The 21,156-nt window shown below is 36.4% G+C and overlaps 1 protein-coding gene across 3 annotated transcripts in view; it reads right to left on the bottom strand.

Moving 5' to 3' along the window:
- The window catches only part of LOC123551455 (uncharacterized), a 99,281-nt gene extending 81,248 nt beyond the window's left edge, over positions 1–18,033 (bottom strand). For all 3 annotated transcript variants that reach the window (XM_045340402.2, XM_045340403.2, XM_045340401.2), the window contains exons 1-4: positions 17,913–18,033; positions 13,468–13,610; positions 5,477–5,598; positions 1,688–1,997 (exon numbers count right to left, since the gene is read on the bottom strand). In XM_045340402.2, the coding sequence (XP_045196337.2) occupies positions 1,688–1,997; positions 5,477–5,598; positions 13,468–13,597 (562 nt within the window). In that variant the 5' untranslated portion in view covers positions 13,598–13,610; positions 17,913–18,033. The remainder of the gene's footprint in view (positions 1–1,687; positions 1,998–5,476; positions 5,599–13,467; positions 13,611–17,912) is intronic.
- Positions 18,034–21,156: the final 3,123 nt, after the last annotated feature.

The following is a 21,156-nucleotide window of genomic DNA, read 5'->3' on the forward strand; positions in this document are numbered from 1 at the left end:
ATGCAGTCTACCTATTGTTCAGTATAATCAATGTCAAAATAAATCTGTATGTAAATCAACACTGTTAAATTTGCTGGTCAACAAAACTGAAAATTGATAATAGTTTGAGTGTAAATACCCTGAAATCCCGCAAATAAGCCGGTCTTGAAAATAAGCTAATAAAGGGCTCATAAAGGGAAAAAGGGCTCATAAATAAGCCGCACTCAAAAATAAGTCGTTCATTTTTTTGTATCAGTAATAGTATCAATGACTTTGTTAGGACACCATATAAGATAGCTAAAGTTACCAATGTGTACATAGCAGATTTATTTCCACATGTAATAGCAATAAAACATACTTTGGAATAAAAACACTTAAGGATGTAGGAACGAATTTTTTCTAACGTTAAGAGTTTTTTCATACTCTGTGAGCTTGAAGAACATTAGTTTCCAAGACAAACAAGAAAAGAAAAAACACAGGTCACCGAACTCATTTTAATTTATAGGGCATTTTCTTCACCCACTGCTTACGCATTTCTGAAATTTTGTAAAATTGAAAAAATGGTGGTACTTTATAAAACATATAATATCCCACTTAATGTTATAGAGATTTCAAGTCTTACAGGTTACTATGAATATATGGTGATGTCAGTATTATATAAGCATAAATGTCACTAACAAATCTCTTTCATTTTTACATGTTGACATAATTACCCCACCCACTTTATTTTCAATGGAAAAAACGTATTTAGATCTACAAAAAAAATTCTGACGTTAAGATTTTCAAAATATTTTGCAGCTTTAATGATATACAAAAATGCTTCAAAATGGAAAGAAAAAACTGTTAAAAACTGGTGAATTTTGGTATTTTTTTTTCTTTTTGTTTTAATTTATATTTTCTAGATAATATAAAGAGCTATCTTGAAAACTTTTATTTCAATTATAGCTTATCATTATATGTATCAGTCAGGAAAATATCAAAACCAAACCTGATCTACTTTAATAGATACTTGAAATTACCTACCCCTACCCCATTGTAAATCTTACGGCAATTTTAGGCAAATGCCAGCCAAAAATAAGGGTGAATTTTTTTTTTTCGCAAAAAGTAGAATATATTTGGTTAAATGGTACATTATTAGCCATATTTTAATTATTTAGCATTAATTTTTGGCAAAACTTTTGTTAGAAAGCAATATTCGAAGAAACATTTTTTAAAATGGCAGATATCCTGAAAAAAACGCCTGTACATCCTTAAAACAATGCAAGTTGTACTGATTTTTAAAACCCTGGACAAATCAAAACTTTAAAAGCCTCACTTCTTGTCACGTCAGTTCTACTAATTAATATGACCGGTCTTTATAACACAATGCAGTGTTTATCACGTATTGTGTAAGTTATTCATACCTGTTGGCCGATTAAATCATAGGTGTATTCATTTGTTAGGCCAGACAAAACTTTTTAATGGATAATTATCTGTTAGCATCGGATTATTTTCATTCAGAAACTGTAACAAATAGTAACAAAGCTGCTATGTCAGAAGTATAAGTATTTACCGACGTCAATGTTTTTACTAAAAAGCAAAATATATGACATCCATATTTTCAATATTTTGGTATTTGAAAATACGCCGGTTTTTAAAGTGCAAGCACCGATACAACAATTAGAGGCACAAATCCACCATTAACAACATATTAGCTAATACTGCATACCTGATTTCACACTAGATGAGCTAGTACTGGAGTATCCACTCAGTGATCCTGGGTAGGAGGAGTGACTTGAGTGGGAAAGGCTATTGCTCCGTGATGATCCGTGTGAGCTGTTATGTAGAGAATGTCCTGAGCCACTGTGAACTGAGCGATTTCCACCGTTCATACTGGATGCTGCTGAAGACGAGGTTGAACGAGACAGCTGAGGTTTGAGGAAAGTTCCCTGGGTCTGGTATGGTGCACTTGCAGATTGTGCACTTCCAACTTGATCTGATGCTGAAGCTTTGGCTTCTGGTTTTGGATGTGTAATGGCCTGAAAAAAATGTCACATTTTCAACGTTAAGTTTGTTTTGCAGACAGTCAATATAGTTTACAACATAGTTGTTTTTTAATAACAAGAGGGCCATCAGGCCCTAGGTCACTCACCTGAGATACACGGCTTGCTTGAACAGTTTTGGAAGATAAGTATGCAAGGAAAATGTCTGTAAAATTATAATGAAACAGTATATTTGTACAATCTTTGTTAAGGGCCAGCAGTTTCTGACATCCTGGCAACCATGTTTTCTGACATTTCAGAATAATTTGAACATTCTTGGTAGAGAGTCACACAAGGACCATTTCAGGGGTCACACTGGTAATTTTTTTCTCTGAGCCACTGCTTTTTCCGAAGATAAAATTATGAGGCCAACAACGGCGAAGTGCATAGCATTGACGTTCTTGTAGGACTACATTATATGTACCAAAGTACTACTCAAGAAATTAATGTAGTTATAACATATTTCTTAGTAACCCTTTAAAAAGCTATTTAGAAAATCAATTTGTGTTAATTTCTAAAATTATCATTTTTATAAACATCTGCCATTTAATAAAAAAATTCTGAAAATCACATTTAAAATAAAGATGTCAAAAAAGAAAAAAAATTGTTTAAAAAAAGCAGTGTCTTATTTTGCACATTGCCTGTAAGTGGGTGGGATTCGATGCCTTCGCATGTTTTATTCTCGAAAAATACTTCAAAATAAGAGCTCCTTTTGCAACAGTGTCATATTTTTCTTAAATGTAGACTTTTTAATAAAGTTTTTATTGGCTTTTTATTAAGATTGCACTAAACTATCTCGTCAGAAATGACAGAAATATCCGAAAATCACTGTCGCGAAAATGGGCGACAAATTCGGAAAATGTAAGTTGGAATTAAATATTTGATAAAATACCTATGTTTTATTGCTTTTCTATCATCATAGCTATTCAATATTTACAATTTCTGCTTGTCTAAAGCATTTTTATTTGTTTTTGCCCAAACTAACCCTCGGCAATCATAGAAAATTTGTCCAACGGCCAACTGCTCATAAAATCGTATCAGGTGCACAAAATGATGATTATAATTTATCCAGTTTGTTATTCAATAATCTAATTATCGCCAATTAACTGCCTGATCAAATAAAAAAAATGCATATTGGCTCCCTCCCTTTCAATAACGGATGCTGTGTCTACACAGATTATCGATTTTTCACACCTTTTGGTTCGTAAAACTGGCAATATTCGTAGTTTTGCAGACAGATATAGCTTCGGGCCATTTTCGCCAATTAGAAAATTTTGGAGCCACATTTAATTTTTTGTCGCAAATGGCTCAAGTGGCGATCAACAGCATGACCGCTGCATTTCTGAGAAATTATTTTAAAATCGGGCCAGCAGTTTCCTACAAGAAGATTTTTAAAGATTCCACCATATACATATAGGGAAAAGTGACCACGCCCCCTGGCAGCCATGTTTTTTGACAAATCAAAAAAATTTGAACATTCCTGGTAAAGGGTCACACAAGGACCATTTGTGTGAAATTATTTTACAAGAGGGCCATGATGGCCCTAGGTCGCTCAACTGAAATACACACTTATTTAACAGTTTTGGAAAATAATTATGCAAGGAAAATGTACAGAATATTTTTTGTACAATCTTTGTAAAGTGCCAGCAGTTTCTGACAACGATTTTAAAATTGGGCCTGCTGTTTCTGACATGTACATTTTTAAAGTTTGCAATATACACATAATTTAAACAATCTTGGTAGAGGGTCACACAAGGACCATTTATGTGAAATTATTTTAAAATCGAGCCAGCAGTTTCATACAAGAAGATTTTTAAATTTTCCACCATGAAACACATATAGGGAAAAATGACCCCTGACCTTGGTGGCCATGTTTTTTGACAAATCGGAAAAACTTGAACAATCTTGGTAGAGGGTCACACAAGGACCATTTGTGTAAAATTATTTTAAAATCACGTCAGCAGTTTTAAACACTCTATGTATATTTTTCACTAAGTCAAGGGCAATAACTTTAGTCTGACTGAGTGAAATCACAAACAGACGTCAGGTGTAAACTTACACATCATATGTAGCAATCCACTACTGTTTTATGACTCTAGGTCAAATATTTTTTGAGATACATGCAATATAAACTTGTATGTCCTTTATGCATATTTTGACTAAATCAAGCATAACACTGGTCTGACAAACAAAATTCTAAAACAAGTCCCCAGGTGCACAACTTCACATGCTGAATAATATTCCTATTAAGTCTCATGACACTAGGACAAGTAAGTTTTATATTATTTTTGAGATATGAGAGAAACAAAATACTTTTAGGCCCTTTTTATGCATATTTTTAACTATCAAGGGCCATAACTCTGGTCTGACTGTGTGAAATCCCTATAAAAACATCAGATGCACAACTTTACAAGCTGGATGACAAATACTTTTTGAGATGCAAAACATTAATCATACGTATGGACGGACATATTTTTGCACAGTAAAGGGCCATAACTTTGGTCTGGTTGTGTGAAATCCCTACTTTTTATGCAGGAAAAGAATCTCTACATAGATTTTTATAATATAAAAATTAAAGGGCCATAACTCGGTTAAAAACTAGAACTGCTTTTGAGAAAAGCGCATGTCTCTCTCAACTGCCTAATCATCTAAATAGTAAGTCAGTCTTATATATGTTTACTCATACAAATATACCTTGAAGTAAAAAAGGCTGATTTTGGGTAATTCAAGGTCTATAATTCTGAAGTCCTTTGGCGATTTGGTAGTTAATGAACTGGCCAGAGTTTGGTTCAAAAACATTTGGTTCAAGTTTGGTGAAGATCAGATGAGAACTGTTGACCGCGGACAAGAGTAAAAAGGCCGATTTGGGCCATAATTCCAAAGTGCCTGGGCCGATTTGGGTAGTTATCGAACTTGGCCGAGGACTTATGGTCAAACACATTTTGTTCAAAATGAGAAATGTTCAACTTAGAGTGCAGACAAGATTTGTGACAGACACAAGGATACACTGAGAGACACACAGACAAAAGTAAATCAATAGTCTCCCACACCACAGTGGTGGGAGACATAATAAATCTACTGATTAACATGGCTTGGTACTGACCGTTCCTATAAAGTTTCAATCAAATCCTACCAATAGAATGTATATAAGAAAAGCAGTTGTAAATTAACTGCTATTATCATCCCACACTCAATTTTTTCATGCATTTTGTTTTAACTCACTTGTACTTCAATAAGTTTTCTTGCTGATTTATTATCAATTTCTTTAAGTGAGAAAAAACTCCAATGTACATTTTTTAAAATTTAATTGTTTGTGTTTTCATACAGGATACTACAAATTATCAGAAATAAAAAATAAACCACCCCTCCCCTATTTTAAGAAAAAATTCGAAACAGTCTGGCAATTAGTATATAACGACATAAAATGAATTAAAAACGAAGATATGATTTCTTTCTTCAACAGCACTATAATGTACCTGCGAAGCTTGCATCTCAATGTCATCAAGGTCAGCCTGAGTGAATTCCATACTGTCATCCCACAGCTCCTCCCCCTCACCATCATCCTCAGTTCTCCTCTTCTTTGGTGGTGGTTCAGTATCTACAAAAGTTGCATGGTGATGTTTAAGAAATTATCACAACACAAATATGATCGTTATCATGGAAAACATCCACATAAAAGATTTCCTATAAAGGACTAGTTTGTTTTTGTAGTAGTGGGTTAAGCATCATACATGACAGCACATCTGGTGACATTCCAGCTTTTGATGGACAGCTTGATAGTTTCCTTGTGTAAAAACAAGAGGACCATGATGGTCCTGAATCGCTCACCTGTCCCCACATGACCCAGTTTGGAACTGAGTATGACGTCGTTTTTTCTATTATTTGACATAGTGACCTAGTTTTTGAGCTCATGGGGACCAGTTTTGAACTTGACCTAGATTCATCAAGATAAAAATTTGACCAATTTCATGAAGATCCATTGAAAAATATGGCTCTAGAGAGTCACAAGTTTTTCTATTATTTGACTAATGACCTAGTTTTGAAGGCAAGTGACCAGTTTTGAACTTGACCTAGATATCATCAAGGTGAACATTCTGACCAATTTTCATGAAGATCCATTCAAAAGTATGGCCTCTAAGAGGCACAAGTTTTTCTATTTTTAGACTACTGTCCTAGTTTGACGCAGTTGACCAGTTTCAAAACCTGGCCCTAGATATCATCAAGATGACATTCAGACAACTTTCATACAGACCATGTAAATATGGCCTCTAGAGAGGTCACAAGGTTTTTTCATTATTTGACTACTGACCTAGTTTTGAAGGCATGTGACCAGTTTCGAACTTGACCTAGATATCATTAAGATGAACATCGACCAATTTTCATAAAGATCCATGAAAAATGTGACTTAGAGGGCCACAAGCAAAGTTTACGGTGGATGAGACGGACGTGCGCAATACAAAAGCTCACCTTTCACTTGTGACATGTGAGCTACAAGGCTGTAGAACACGAAATTGCCCCCTTGTGCATTCAGTATTGCACAAGGAACGAAATTATTGGTCACTGTACACAAAGTTTTACTGTTTGGGTAAATGTGCCCTTTGGGACCTTTGACAATATTGACCGTTAAAAAACAGAGGTCATCTGTGGCCATCATGAACCTCCCTATCAACTTTCGTAATCCTAGGCCAAAGCCTTCTCCATTTATTGTCCAGAAATGGTTCAACTGTTCCGGGTCACTGTGACCTTGACTTTTGGTCTAATGACCTCAAAATCAATAAGGGTCATCTGCTGGTCATGATCAACCTCCCTATCAACTTTCATGATCCTAGACCAAGGAGTTCTTGAGTTATCATCCCGAAACCGTTTAACTGTTACGGGTCACAGTGACCTTGACCTTTGACCTACTGAACCCAACATCAATAGAAGTCATCTGCTGATGTTTAACCTCCCTATCAAGTTTCATTACCCTAGGCCCAAGCGTTCTCAAGTTATCGTTTGGAAACCGTTTAACTGTTCCAGGTCACCATTACCTTGACTTTTGACCTACTGACCTCAAAATTAATAGGATCATCTGCTGGTCATGACAAACCTCCCTATCAATTTTCATGATCCTAGACTCAAACGTTCTGGAGTTATCATTCAGAAACTGTTTAACTGTTCAGGGTCACTGTGACCTTGACTTTTGGCCTACTGACCTCAAAATTATTAAGGGTTATCTGTTGGTCATGAACAACCTCCATATCAACTTTTATGATCCTAGGTCCAAGAGTTCTTGACTTATCATCCCGAAACTGTTTAATTGTTCCTGGACATTGTGACCTTGATCTTTGACCTACTAACCTCAACATGAATAGAAGTCATCTGCTGATCATGATCAACCTCCCAATCAAGTTGTTTACAGGTAAAAAAGCAAAATGCAAGACAATTGGACAACAGATCTGCGAGCACCTCCATCACATATATGCGCTCATTCATGTTCAAAATAAGGGTGCTTAGAATCAGAAGTAGGTATGCGCGTTACGACTTCTGGACGCGTTCCAACCAGCTGGCTTGAAAAGCCTATGACACTGTGACTTAAATTGAGCAGGGAGCTGGAGTATGTGTGCAACACTCAGTCTCATTGATGCAAATATTTGTGTCAAATAAAAATAAGACTGCTCCATTCATTTTAAAGTTATGGCCTAGACAAGATCTGGCATAATAGTTGACCACTTGTATCCTTCTCACTGAGGTAAATATTCATGCAAAATATAAACATGACAGTTCTATACCTGTTGTAGGTATTGTCTGAACAAATTTGGATGTATGCACGCACTAATGCAGGCGAATATGGCAAGCCAATTGTCCAATAATTACGTGAACCCTAGTTCACGGTCGAAAAACTAGAATTAACGATCGATAAACTAGGTTTTTCGAACGTATAACTAGGTTTTTCGAATACTAACCTATATTTTCGAGCGAAAACATCGGAAAAGCCGTGAACCATAGTTCACGCTCGTAAATTTAGGTTCACGATTGTAAACCCCAGTTCACGGTTGTAAACTGGGGTTTACGAGCGTAAACATAGGAAAACGATCGTAAACGTAGGATAACGACCGAAACTCATAGTTCAATCGAGAAACCTAGTTTATCAAACGTAAAACATGGTTTACGGTCGATATATATTAGGATTATAGAATCAACAATGAATTTCGGGCGTGAACATGGGTTTACGGCCATGAACCTATGTTTACGACCGTGAACCATAGTTTACGGACCTGAACCTATATTTTCGAGCGTGAACCTATGTTTACGAATGTGAACTTGGGTTTACAAGCATGAACTTTGGTTTACGTTCGATAAACCTGGATTTTCAAACGTAAAACCAGGTTTTTCAAATACTAACCTATTTTTTCGAGCAAAAACATAGGATATATCGTAAACCATAGTTCACACTCGTAAACGTAGGTTCACGTTCGTAAACCTAAGTTTACGGTCGTTAACATAGGATAACGACCGAAATTCATAGTTCAATCGAGAAACCTAGTTTATCGAACGTAAACCACAGTTTACGATTGATATACTAGGATTATGAAATCAGCTATCAATTTCGGCCGTAAACCTATGTTTACAGTCGTGAACCTATATTTACGAGCGTGAACCTAGGTTTATGGCCGTAAACTAGTTTACCTTCGTAAAACCGTGTTTATCAATTTGTTACAATATGGCAAGCCAATTGCCCAATAATTACGTGAACCCTAGTTCACGGTCGAAAAACTAGGATTAACGATCGATAAACTAGGTTTTTCGAACGTAAAACTAGGTTTTTCGAATACTAACCTATATCTTTGAGCGAAAACATAGGACAACGCCGTGAACCATAGTCCACGCTCATTAATGTAGGTTCACGATTGTAAATCCCAGTTCACGGTCGTTAACATAGGTTCACGTTCATAAACTATGGTTTACGAGCACGAACCGGGATTTACGAGCGTAAACATAGGATAACGATCGTAAACATAGGATAACGACTGAAACTCATAGTTCAATCGAGAAACCTAGTTTATCAAACGTAAACCATGGTTTACGGTCGATATATTAGGATTATAGAATCAACAATGAATTTCGGGCGTGAACATGGGTTTACGGCCATGAACCTATGTTTACGACCGTGAACCATAGTTTACGGACCTGAACCTATATTTTCGAGCATGAACCTATGTTTACGAACGTGAACTTGGGTTTACGAGCGTGAACTTAGGTTTACGTTCGATAAAACCAGGTTTTTCAAATACTAACCTATTTTTTGAGCGAAAACATACGATAACGTCCTAAACCATAGTTCACGCTCGTAAACGTAGGTTCACGTTCGTAAACCTAAGTTTACGGTCATAAACATAGGATAACGACCGGAATTCATAGTTCAATCGAGAAACCTAGTTTATCGAATGTAAACCTGGGTTCACGAGCGTAAACTATGGTTTACGCCCGGTATCTGATGTTTTCACTCGAAAATATAGGTTAGTATTTCAAAAACTTAGTTTTACGTTCGAAAAACCTAGTTTATCGATCGTTAATCCTAGTTTTTCGACCGTGAACCAGGGTTCACGTAATTATTGGACAATTGGCTTGCCATAGGCGAATGCACTGACAAATTGCTTAATGCTTGTCATAATGGCCAAGGCAACAGAGCTAAGTATTTGTTGGAATGATCAATACTATATCATTATCACCATAAAATGATTGATATTTGATACAGCATATATCTTTATGCTGCTTCATCCATCCATCAGTCCCGCAATTTCTAAGCAACCGTTGGTTGGAATTTAGCCAAACTTCATAGAAAGCTTCATTATCAAGAGGAGTTGCACATATTGTCGTGTTCTGATCTGATGATTTTTCACCAAGTTATTGCTCTTTGTATTTATCATTAGTACGTTATTCATTCTAGCCCGGGTATTTCTAAGCAACCGCTGGTAGGAATTTAGCCAAACTTTATAAGTAGCTTTACTATCAAGAGGAAATGTGCATATTCTCCTTGTGTTTCAGTTAGATTATTTTTTACCAAATGACTGCCCTTTGATTATTCAACGTTAGGCCAACATTTTTTTATTTTCTGGTTTACGGGAGATTTTTAAAAAAATTAGGGTCGGGGGGGGGGGGGGACAAATAAAAATAAAAGTCCCAATTTTGAGCAGTCGACCAAATAAATAAAAATAAAACATCCAAAAGGATACAATTTTTTTATTTTTTGTAAACCACAGAAAACGAAAGCTTGCAAGCTTAAATTGCATACACACCCACAAATAACCTATTCAGAACTGGTTTATATCTCATCATCTCAGTATACTGTTGTTTTCTTTATGTGTAGCTTGTATGAATAATGCCATTTTCAAAGTCACCAAGGATATGCACTACTTGTGTTTTTGTATGTATCTATTTTGAAGTAAAAATAGACTTGTGGAAACATTTTTCATTATTAAATATACATATACCACAGTTGACATTATCATATCATAAGACCACTGCATAATGTTTATTATTTAAACATGAATAAAAACTGCTTTAAAATGGGTATATGCAATGACTACTTTAGGTCTGCATCCTGCATATATGCATATTGATTGGCTGGAGATGGAGTCTTAAAAGACAGGCACTGTCATACTAGAAATGAAAAATTATGAATTGATAAATATTATGCACACTCAGTGCCACTGGCTTTAAAATTAAATTGCTTTAGTTAAGTTTCAGTGGTTTGAATATTGTTTTATATTTTGCTGACTGTCAGTGCCACCTATATTGTACGACAAGCCAAAACAATCTGAATTTTGGTTCAGCTAAAATGTGTACAAAATAACAACCTTATCGGCCGATGTTCAGACAACATTATCGGAGATTTATAAGACCCATCACGGAGATGGGATTTAGAAATAAGTTATGAGTCCGAAAGAACATTACTGGATATGTCCTTATATGTTCCTCAGTGTCAAAGGCACATGTGGCATATAGTGTCTGAATGTTTGTCCCAAACATACTTTCAAAGGGTCTTCTTACAGATTTTGTTAGTATACTTTATTAAGTGAACATGACAATATATTGCTCGGAGTTTCATGTTTCATAATTATCTTTTGAGTTATAGTACCTGGCTAGAACTTGATCCTAGGAAATATTGAGATAATCTTTTATATATGGCCAATATCTCCACTGGATTAGATTGCCCGTCACAAATATCAAACAACCGTTAATCTGACGGTCCAATTATTTTGACTAGTCTGAATCTTTTATCACATGTATCATTGTCAAGCATTTGCAGGGACATGTCATTTTACATTGAAATTGCACTTTGTTTTGAACAGAACTACTGAAAATTGTGGTATATCCTGTTTTCTCATATTCTCGGGCGCCTAAGGGGTTGTTTTTATTCCCAGTAACAGATTAACCATTCCATAAACAGCATTTGGGTGTTATTTTGTAGAAAACTCACTTGTCTTTCAGATAGAGTCATAAAATATTACTGAAAATATCTCATTTAATTATTTTGTTACTGTATTTGATACCACCCTCACCCGCAGAAATGGACCAAGAGTTTCTCGTATTTCCGTGTATTTAGATTTGACTTTTCATCACAGGTAAGTTGTAGAATTTAAAACATTAAAATTAGCATTGTGTTATAAAATGATATATTCTGTAGTAAATACATCAAGAAATATTACAATTAATTGCATAATCAATAATTTATGGCAAATTTGCTGACACCACCAGAAAAAAATAAGGATTTTTTTGAAAATTGAGTAAAATGCCGATAGTTTCATCACTATGCATTCAAATCACTTAAAATTTTCAGTGTATCAGTTTTGTACCATTCCTGTCTAGAAAATAACAAATATTAGATTATTTGACAACTTGAAGGCAAAAAACAAGAATATGAGAAACCCTGAGAATATAATGAGAAACAGGGATAGTTAGTTTTTCTTCTCTAACCCTCAAGACGTCAAAGTAAAAAAAAATATGTTTAGCAAGTTGATACTCACTTTTGCTCTTCCATTTTGCCATTTCTTTGGTTTCTTTCCTTTTTATCAATTGTGGTATTTTTCTGACAGTCCCACATGAATTCGATCGTTGTCCAATTATAATATAAGCCTAACTAAACTAAAGGAACCAGTGTGGGAGCCATCTGGTCTAGTCACGTAATGGCTGCCAGGTATTTGAACACTAATTTTTCACTTGGCATGGCAACAGAGGTCTAAATTGAGGCTAGTTTTTGTTTAAATTTCATTGTGGATGTATTGTTGACATTTTGGTAGGAAATATGGGAGAGCAGGTTGTATTTGGTGAAGTCAAGCTCAGTTTTAGTATGAGTAGTACTTACAGCTCACAGCATTGTGATTTTGATGTCAGTTTACAGTAAGTAAATGTGACCAGAGAAATCTCTCTTAGAAGATACATGACCCCTACTTTTCTCTTCATTTTATATCAGTTTTATCATAACGCTTTACAATGAGGTAAGGATTTGTTCTCTGAAATGGGTCTAGCTATGTTTGGTAGCTCTTTGAAAAAGGTCAGTTTTATATAGAATATATAGGGAAAACTATTTAGGCTATTGTGACCTATAATATACAGACAACAAATCTTGTACATGTGATACGCCAGATTTTTCAACATCTGGACAGCTTTGATACTGATAGTGAAGGCCTTTTTTCGTAGGTGATTACTCCTAATGTTGAGCTTTAGGTGCCGTAATTTCTACTCAGATCCAATTTCTTTACAACACTTGTTATCTCTGCCAACTCATTCCAAAGATTATTGTCTGTAAACTTGTATATTTTTCCAATTTAATTTCACACAATTTACATTATGCAGGCCGCCATTTTTCATGCGTCTACTGATCTAAATTAAAAACCTCTACCATACAGTTAAACTTTTATTTTTGGCAGCAGCAATTACGGACGGTCGGCGGGTAAAATAAAAATAAAAGTACTGAAAATGACTTTTATTTTTATTTTGTTTTGTCAAAAAATAGGGTCGGAAACGTAAACCAGATAATTATAAAATGCTGGCCTTAGTATACTATAGTATAAGTCTTGTCACGAGTGTTTCTCTGCAACCACTAGTTGGAATTTAATGAATGCCAATTATCTGTGTTGAAAAGTATCAATTTTGACAAAATAAGAGAGAGAGTTTTGGTTCTTGACCTGTTCACTAGTCTAATAATAAACAAGTGTACAAAGTTTCAAATCTATAGTCTTCTGGTATTCAAGAAAAGTGGACGTAAACAAAAAATTTAACCAAGAAAGTCAAATTTTTAAGAACATAAATGGGCAATTCTGATAGTTAAGGATCTTGGCCAACATAATTATCTAATGATGATAAACAAGTATGCAAAATCTTAAATCTACAGCTCTTAGTTTTTTTGAAAATGTGAACCCTGTGTCGAACTTTTTAAGCCACTATGTCTTACAATACCGCAGTGAGGAGCAATTGTAAATACCTGAACTTCCTTGTTTTCTAAAACTGCCTTCCATAACTGTAGACTTAGCAGCAAAATTAGCTGCAACTTTCTCTACTCGATATTCACCACAACGCCAGCCAAACTGGTGCAACAAAGACTTGCCTGCCATTCATTTGGACAACCTAGAAGCAACAAATTCAGTAATGTCATAATTACTTTTTTTTACTTTTATTTGTGGCAAAAATGAAATACAACACTTTCTCTCCATATCAACTCTGACACCACTGTCTCTGAGACATCAGCATGTCCTTTAAAACTAGAAATGCATCAACTGGACATAGATGCCCCCACTATGTGATGTAAAGACAAGGAAGTGTGAGTCTTATGTGTAATGGCACTTTAACAGTTGAACATATATACCATGGGTAGGATCAAAACAAAATAAGAGGGTCATCATGACTCTATATCACCCATCTGTTAAACTTGGCCTTGGAATCACCAAGATAAACATTCTGACCAAGTTTCATGAAGTTAGAGTCCTAAATGTGGCTTCTATAGTGTTAACTAGTGAATGAAGTATTGCCATGCAATACAAAGTCCCCTACTGGAAGGCACCTACCGTATTTTCCCGAATAAACGCCCCCGGGGGCGTTACATTTTCCAAAGAGGGGGCGTTCATTTGAGGTAAAAAAAATAAAAAATGAAATTTTTTACAAAACTTAAAAACATCGTTCAAACCAACTGTAAAGTGTTTCTGTGTTGTTTAATTCCCCCAAAACGTAATTATTTGGCATCCAATTTAATGCAGTGTGTCTTAAAATTATGCATTTAAATACGGTACCTCATGTATTCCGTGACACGCTCGCGACATTACACATTAAGCCATCATACCCAAACAGCTGTGTACTCCGATAATATTTTCCTTAGTACATGCGGGTAGCAATACACAATGTCAGTGGTTTGACACGCTGCTTATGTGTCGGCTTTTAAATTAAGTTACTAAAACTGCCGAAGAAAAGGTTAACACTTTGCCTCAAATTTGTTTAAAGTCGACAGGAAGCTTGTGCGCGGGTGGTGCAAAAACAAATCAAAAATGGATTTACCGTTTAATTTTCTATTTGATGATTGGATACGTACCGTACTTAGTATAAACGTTTTGGATTTACGGTATATGGACTGTTTAAAAGTGTGTTTAATTCTTAATACATTGGATACTTACTGAAAATTACTTATTATGTGGACTTATAAAAATGAGGTAGGTGATTTTTTTTTCGTTCTTGTTGACTTTTTTCCCCTCCAAAACGGGTGGGGGGCGTTAATTAGAGGGGAGGCCTTAATTCGGGAAAATACGGTACATCACACATGCCAAATATCACTTCTGTGCAAATTTTTTCCCCTAAATTTCATATTTTTACTGGACTATAAATGCTGTAAGTGCACGACTTCTGATTGGTCAATAAGGATCAAAACAACGCATCATAAAATATCATAGCTGAAAAACAAGGTCAATATTGCGATGTAGTTGGTGATTTATGGCAGGTAATACTGAGTAATTTAAGAATATAATTGGTGCAGATCGCGAGAAAAGGGTCCTTTCTTTGTGGACATGCTAATGGTGTTTAACTATTTTCATTTATCTTTTCGAGTAGTGAGCAGATTTTGCTTGGAAAATCCCCCAAGTTTTTGACACCTTTTGGCTGGTCGCGGTGGCCTCAAATGTCAGAAATTAAAAAGCAGCCACTCAGCGACAGTAAGCTTGTCCAGAGGGATGACAACTATTTTATCAGTGCTCCAGCTAGCTATTTACAGCAGGGCGCATCGCCCGTTCCGAAATTCGTTCCGCCCTGTTGCCCCGCCAGGCACCCTGCCCGTTTTACAACCATTCATTTCTTTTTTTAGCCAAACTTCCCTTTTTGCCTCAGTGATTATAATACACTGCTTTATTGCCCCCTTTTTATCGAGTGATACACGCCCGGGGGGGGGGGGGGGGGCATTGACATAATTAGCAATCAATTAAACCTGCTGTAATCGTGCAGACCATGATATTTTAGACTGCTCCACTAGCATTAAAATCACTAAACCTTAGTGTTAAAACAGTTTGCAAACCAGTCTGAAATCATTATCATTTCGCGCCACCTGTCAAAGTGTACTTTCGTTTTCGGTAATATAGTCGTAAATACCCCTTTATACACAACTGAAACTTAAGTCCAGACAACAGACATTTAAATCTAATTAATAAAAATCGATCACAAACAAATAGGAAAATATTTTGATTTTATTGTTTTACAAGTTTTTGAAATCGAAAGTAGGTTGTCGTCTGCTTTGTGAAATTGCCGATTTTTCATGAAGATTTCTTTGAAATTAGTTTACTAAGATGTAATGACAGGGTACTGTAAAATGCTGTTAATCTGTCTTTGCATCATAATAATTTTTCAAAAATATTGTTTAAACTGGACATTCGACGACTTTTAGAAAAAAGTGTAACCATATCCGGATATAAAATTTTGGATACCCGGAATATGTCTATTACAAGTGCTAAACTTGCTTTTAGACTGTTGTAAGTTAAAAACTTTGCCTGATTTCATTTATTTAAGTGGAAGTTTAAACTTTATTTTCTGTATATAATATGTTGCACGTATAAATTTATAAATATCAAGTAGCCTACATGGAGAAGATGTGTACTGAAATTGTAACAAGTAAAATAGGCCTAAACACATAGATATTGTTATTCAGTATGCAATTACAAAGAAATGTTACAGGGCCCTCACTCTACTTTGGGGGAAGGGGTCCGCAGCCCTCAGGCGGGGGAATTTTCGCGTCGTTTTAGCCAAAAGGAGGAATTTTCATTGCCTTCGAACAATAACATACTATGTAAGAACTATAACATGTATAACTTTCATTACACTAAAACTGTTTCTTTTTTTCAACATACTACTGGTAACTGCATTAATATCATGTCAAGATCAGCTTTTCAGGGGTCAAGCTATACTGTTATTAATGCAATTTCCACAAACTTTATCTAAAACAAGTACATTTATCATTACAGATTTTTTTACTCAATTTGTATTTTAGTTGTCTAAAAGTGGGTGGGGTTTGGTGCCTTTGCATGGTTTTATTATCTAAAAATGCTTCAAAATAAGAGCTGCTTTTGCAACAATGATCATATTTTTCTTAAATGCAGACTTTTCAATAGCTTTTTATTTAGATTGTACTAGAAAAATCTTGTAAGAAATGATAAAAATGTCCGAAAATCACGGTCGCGAAAACGGGTGACAAATATGGAAAACGAAGTAAACATTTAAAATTCTTGATGAAATACCTGTTTTAAATTTCCCTTTTTTCACCATACCTATTCAAAACAAAGTCTCGGCAATGATAATAAATTTTCTATAGACCGTAACGGTTGACAGGCTCACGTAATCGTATCAAGAAAACAAAATATTGATTTTATCGCTGATTAACAAGTGGTGCAAAGACGATTATCTAAATTAATAAACTTACATATTGATCAATAAACACCGTTGCTAATAATAGGGAATATTGTACTGAATACAAACCGCGAGATGACCACATGTCAATCGGCGCGTGGCGTGATTGACATCTGTTAGCAGCTAATTAACATATGACGCTCCGCCTACTGGCATACTTCCGCTTATGACGGCGAACAATATTGAAACTGACTGGGATTTTGATTGACAAGGGGCAGAACTTTCGAACTCGAGACGCATCAAAGAAAATTTCCGCGATTCAACCTGACGCATGGGGCATATTTTGTGCGGGACAAATACGAGTTTTTCTCGATTTTCACGGGTCAAAAACCCGGGACATCGGGTCAACCGAATGCCCTGTTTCAAGGGGGAATTTCAGACTCTGGAGGGGGAAAAAAAGATACTATTTTGGCGGGGGAAGCAGCCGATATTCGGCGGTAAAAACGGCTGATCGAGGGCCCTGTGTTACAAGTTGAAAATCAGTGCCAAGTAAAATACAAACAGCAGAATTTTTAGTTAATAAATAGGTGCATTAGAGATGACAGACATAGCCTATTAAAAGTCCATACCTAAAGTGCAAATTCCATGCCTAAAGTATGTTAAAATGCACTGTATGCATGGACCAGTTATATTTTTTTCCTGGGGGAGCACAGTCCCGGACCGACCCCCCCACCCCCCACCAGAAGTGCCCTTTTCAGTGCAAGCCCCCTGCTCTTTTTTAATCCTAGCTGGAGCACTGTTTATTATATAATATTAAAATATTAGGTCATAAAAAAAGTCATCCTGATAAGCCAGATGAGTAAGGCTATATGTATACATGTCTTATTATGGGTCACTTGAACTAGCCTGGTTCAAACAAACCAGCCTGGTTGAAAAAGGCCATCTCTGACCTGGTCGTTGTCTATCCGAAAACCTATTCAATTTCATGAAAGATCCCGTTCTGTTCAAAATAACTTTATACACCCATAACCTAACTGAATAATCTAACTTTCGAACCTTTCAAGATAAATTTAAGCTAAGACGACATCAAATAACACCAGATACAACGAAAATAATCAGTTTATAATGTTTGTAGCTGCCGCGGGAGAAAGCGGTGTCTGTAAGAATGATACAAAATGCGATAAGCTCAAACACACTGAGTATCCCTTTGATTACTCCGAAAATTCTGCCCACGAGTGAATAAGAGTGCTAGATAAAAATGACGGAACATTGAAATAAGCGAAAATTCAGACGGTTGTTTTTTTTTTTTTAATTATTGTATAAAAGCCGGAGCAATGATTTCTATCTTCTTCCCAGATAAAAGTTAACTCCCATTTTTCTTTTAATAGCAAGTTCCAATTTTCCCGTATCTATCTATCTATAAATACTGCAGGACACCCTTGTGAGTATTTTATGCAGGTGCGCGTCAGTGCAAAATAGTTTAAAAGCAGGAATGTACAGGAGAAATAAAGTAATACATAATGTTGTGAATTGAGAAGATAAGTAAAGCAATGACAAAATTTTTGTTTGAGTGTGTAGAAAACTGTGAAGGTTAAATGAAAGGTCGAATATGTACAGGTTAAAAGAGATTAAAAAACAAGCCGTGGTTAACTCAAGGAAAAGTCCTGACCCCAGCTTGGTTACCCCTTGCCTAAACTGGTCCAGGGTAGGTGCCTGAGCAATGTCAGCCGGCAAAGAATTCCAGAGTATGATGGTAGCCGGATAGAAGAAGAACTTGTAATAATTACAGGGTGTTTGAATTTGCCGAAATGATAGGGAATGCATATGTCTAGTGAGCCGGGTAGGAGGTAAAATATAAGATGGCATTGGCACTGCAACCAGTCCATGGACAATCTTGTAAAACATCAGTAGCCTGGCATCATTCTTTCTGTTTGCAAGGGAACGCCACCCGAATTGTTCTTACATGTGTGTGACACTGCTGTAATTTGAGTAGTCACTGGTGACCCATCGAGCGGCCCTGCGTTGGACCATCTCGATGTTATGTATGTTGCGCTGTGTATGTGGACTCCACACTAAGCTGCAGTACTCTAGTTGTGGTTTAACAAGGGTTTTGTAGGCAAATTCCCTAATATTTTGCTGTTTGGAGGGAATATTGCGCTTAATGAAGTTAAGTGTTTGACTAGCTGTTGAAGTGACCTGGTTTATGTGTTTGTTCCAGTTTAGATCTGAAGTGATGCTAACACCAAGGTATTTTGCATCACTTACGGTTGCTAGTGTCTGCCCGTGTAATGTGTAAGTGGATTTGTAAGGGTGTTTAGACTTGGAAGTATTAATCACTGTGCATTTGGATGGGTTGAATTCCATGTCCCATGTGTGTTCCCATTGCTGTAACCTGATTTACGGTATCTACATCTACGTGTACTGCCGAACAATCAATTCTTATTATAACTTGGAGGCATTTGTCTGGGACAGACAGTGCAAAGTTAAAAAGAACTAAAATTACTTAGATTAAAAACATAGAACTTTATCATGATATTAGGATAGGTACAAATGGTATTGAGAATCTTCTCAGCAACCTGAACCCCTATAAGGCTAGTGGTCCTGACAAAATCAAGCCTATAATACTTAAAACACTCTCTGTAGAACTATCCCCCATCCTTAAGGTCATATTCCAGAAATCCCTGGAGGAAGAATCACTTCCATCCCAGTGGAAATCTGCATATGTTGCCCCCGTTTTTAAAAAAGGTGATAGGTCAAATCCAGTAAATTATAGACCAATTTCATTAACATGTGTCCTATGCAAAGTTCTTGAACACATTGTTTCCTCATCAATTGTTAAGCACTTCACCAACCATGGTATTCTGTATGACCTACAGCATGGATTTAGGGAAAAAGGGTCATGCGTTACTCAGTTAGTTATGTTAGTAAATGATCTGGTCACTTCAGTCTACAATAAGAAACAAGTAGATCTTATACTTCTAGATTTTTGTAAGGCTTTCGACAAGGTTAGCCATGAGAAAGTCCTACTAAAAATGCATGAATATGGAGTCAAAGGTAACACACTAAGATGGGTCAAAGGCTTCTTAGATGATAGGATCCAATCAGTAGTCCTAAATGGTACTACCTCTGATGCCATCCCAGTATCATTAGGTGTCCCGCAGGGGTCTGTACTTGGTCCCCTGCTCTTCCTAGCTTACATAAATGACCTCCCACAAAACATTAGTTCCAAAGTCCGTCTGTTTGCAGATGACACGGCAATATATCTAACATTGTCATCTGCAGACCAATCTGTCACTCTCCAAAATGACCTAAAACTTCTAGAAAAGTGGGAGTTGGAGTGGGATATGGAGTTCAACCCTTCCAAGTGTCAAGTGATCCACGCCACTAGAAGGAAACATCCTATCCCTACCCAGTATTACCTACATGGAGTCCAACTTGAATCGGTCAGCTCAGCTAAATACCTAGGCGTGGATATCTCAAATGACCTATCATGGGACAATCACATAAATAGGTCAACCAAAAAAGCTAACCAAACCCTAGGATTCTTGCGAAGAAACATTAAGGTCAAATCCCAACCCATTAAGACCATTGCTTACCAGACTCTTGTCTGACCTCAGCTCGAATATGCCTCCGAGGTATGGTCGCCCCATACCCAAACCCAGATCGACCAAATTGAAAGCGTCCAAAGGAGAGCCGCCCGTTGGATCAAGACTGACTACAGCCGTACTTCTACTGTAACAGATATGTTACACTCCCTAAACCTTCGTCGACTGGATTTAAGGCGTATAGATTCTATGTTATCACTTTTTTTATAAGATTCATCATGATCTGGTTGCTATCCCAGTCATAGATTACCTTACCCCAATGACACGATGTGTCCGCTATGGCCATTCCCTAAGTTATAAGTTAATTACTGCAACCACTGACTATTACAAATTTTCTTATTTCCCGAGAACTGTGTACCATTGAAACCAACTTCCCCCCAGTGTCGCCCACCTCCCTACCCTAGAGCAGTTCAGTGCCGCAGTTTGCAGCCTTGAACACGCCTTGCCCTAGTTATCCTGCAAACTCAAGTTTTAACCTTTTTATATCACCAAAGTTATTTTATGTAGTTTCTTCCACTCTAAATTTTTATCACTATATTCTTTCTCTTTATGATTTTGACGCGCAAAACGTCTACGTTCCCGCAAGGGGTTTGACGTCCACGGAAGATAGATAGATCACAGTACATTAGTCTAATAGAGGTTCTAACTGACCAGTCAGAGAGCTACATTTTCGAGTACTTGCTAGTTTCCACTTG

Source organism: Mercenaria mercenaria, chromosome 4 (genome assembly GCF_021730395.1).
Source record: "Mercenaria mercenaria strain notata chromosome 4, MADL_Memer_1, whole genome shotgun sequence".
Taxonomy (NCBI): Eukaryota; Metazoa; Mollusca; class Bivalvia; order Venerida; family Veneridae; genus Mercenaria; species Mercenaria mercenaria.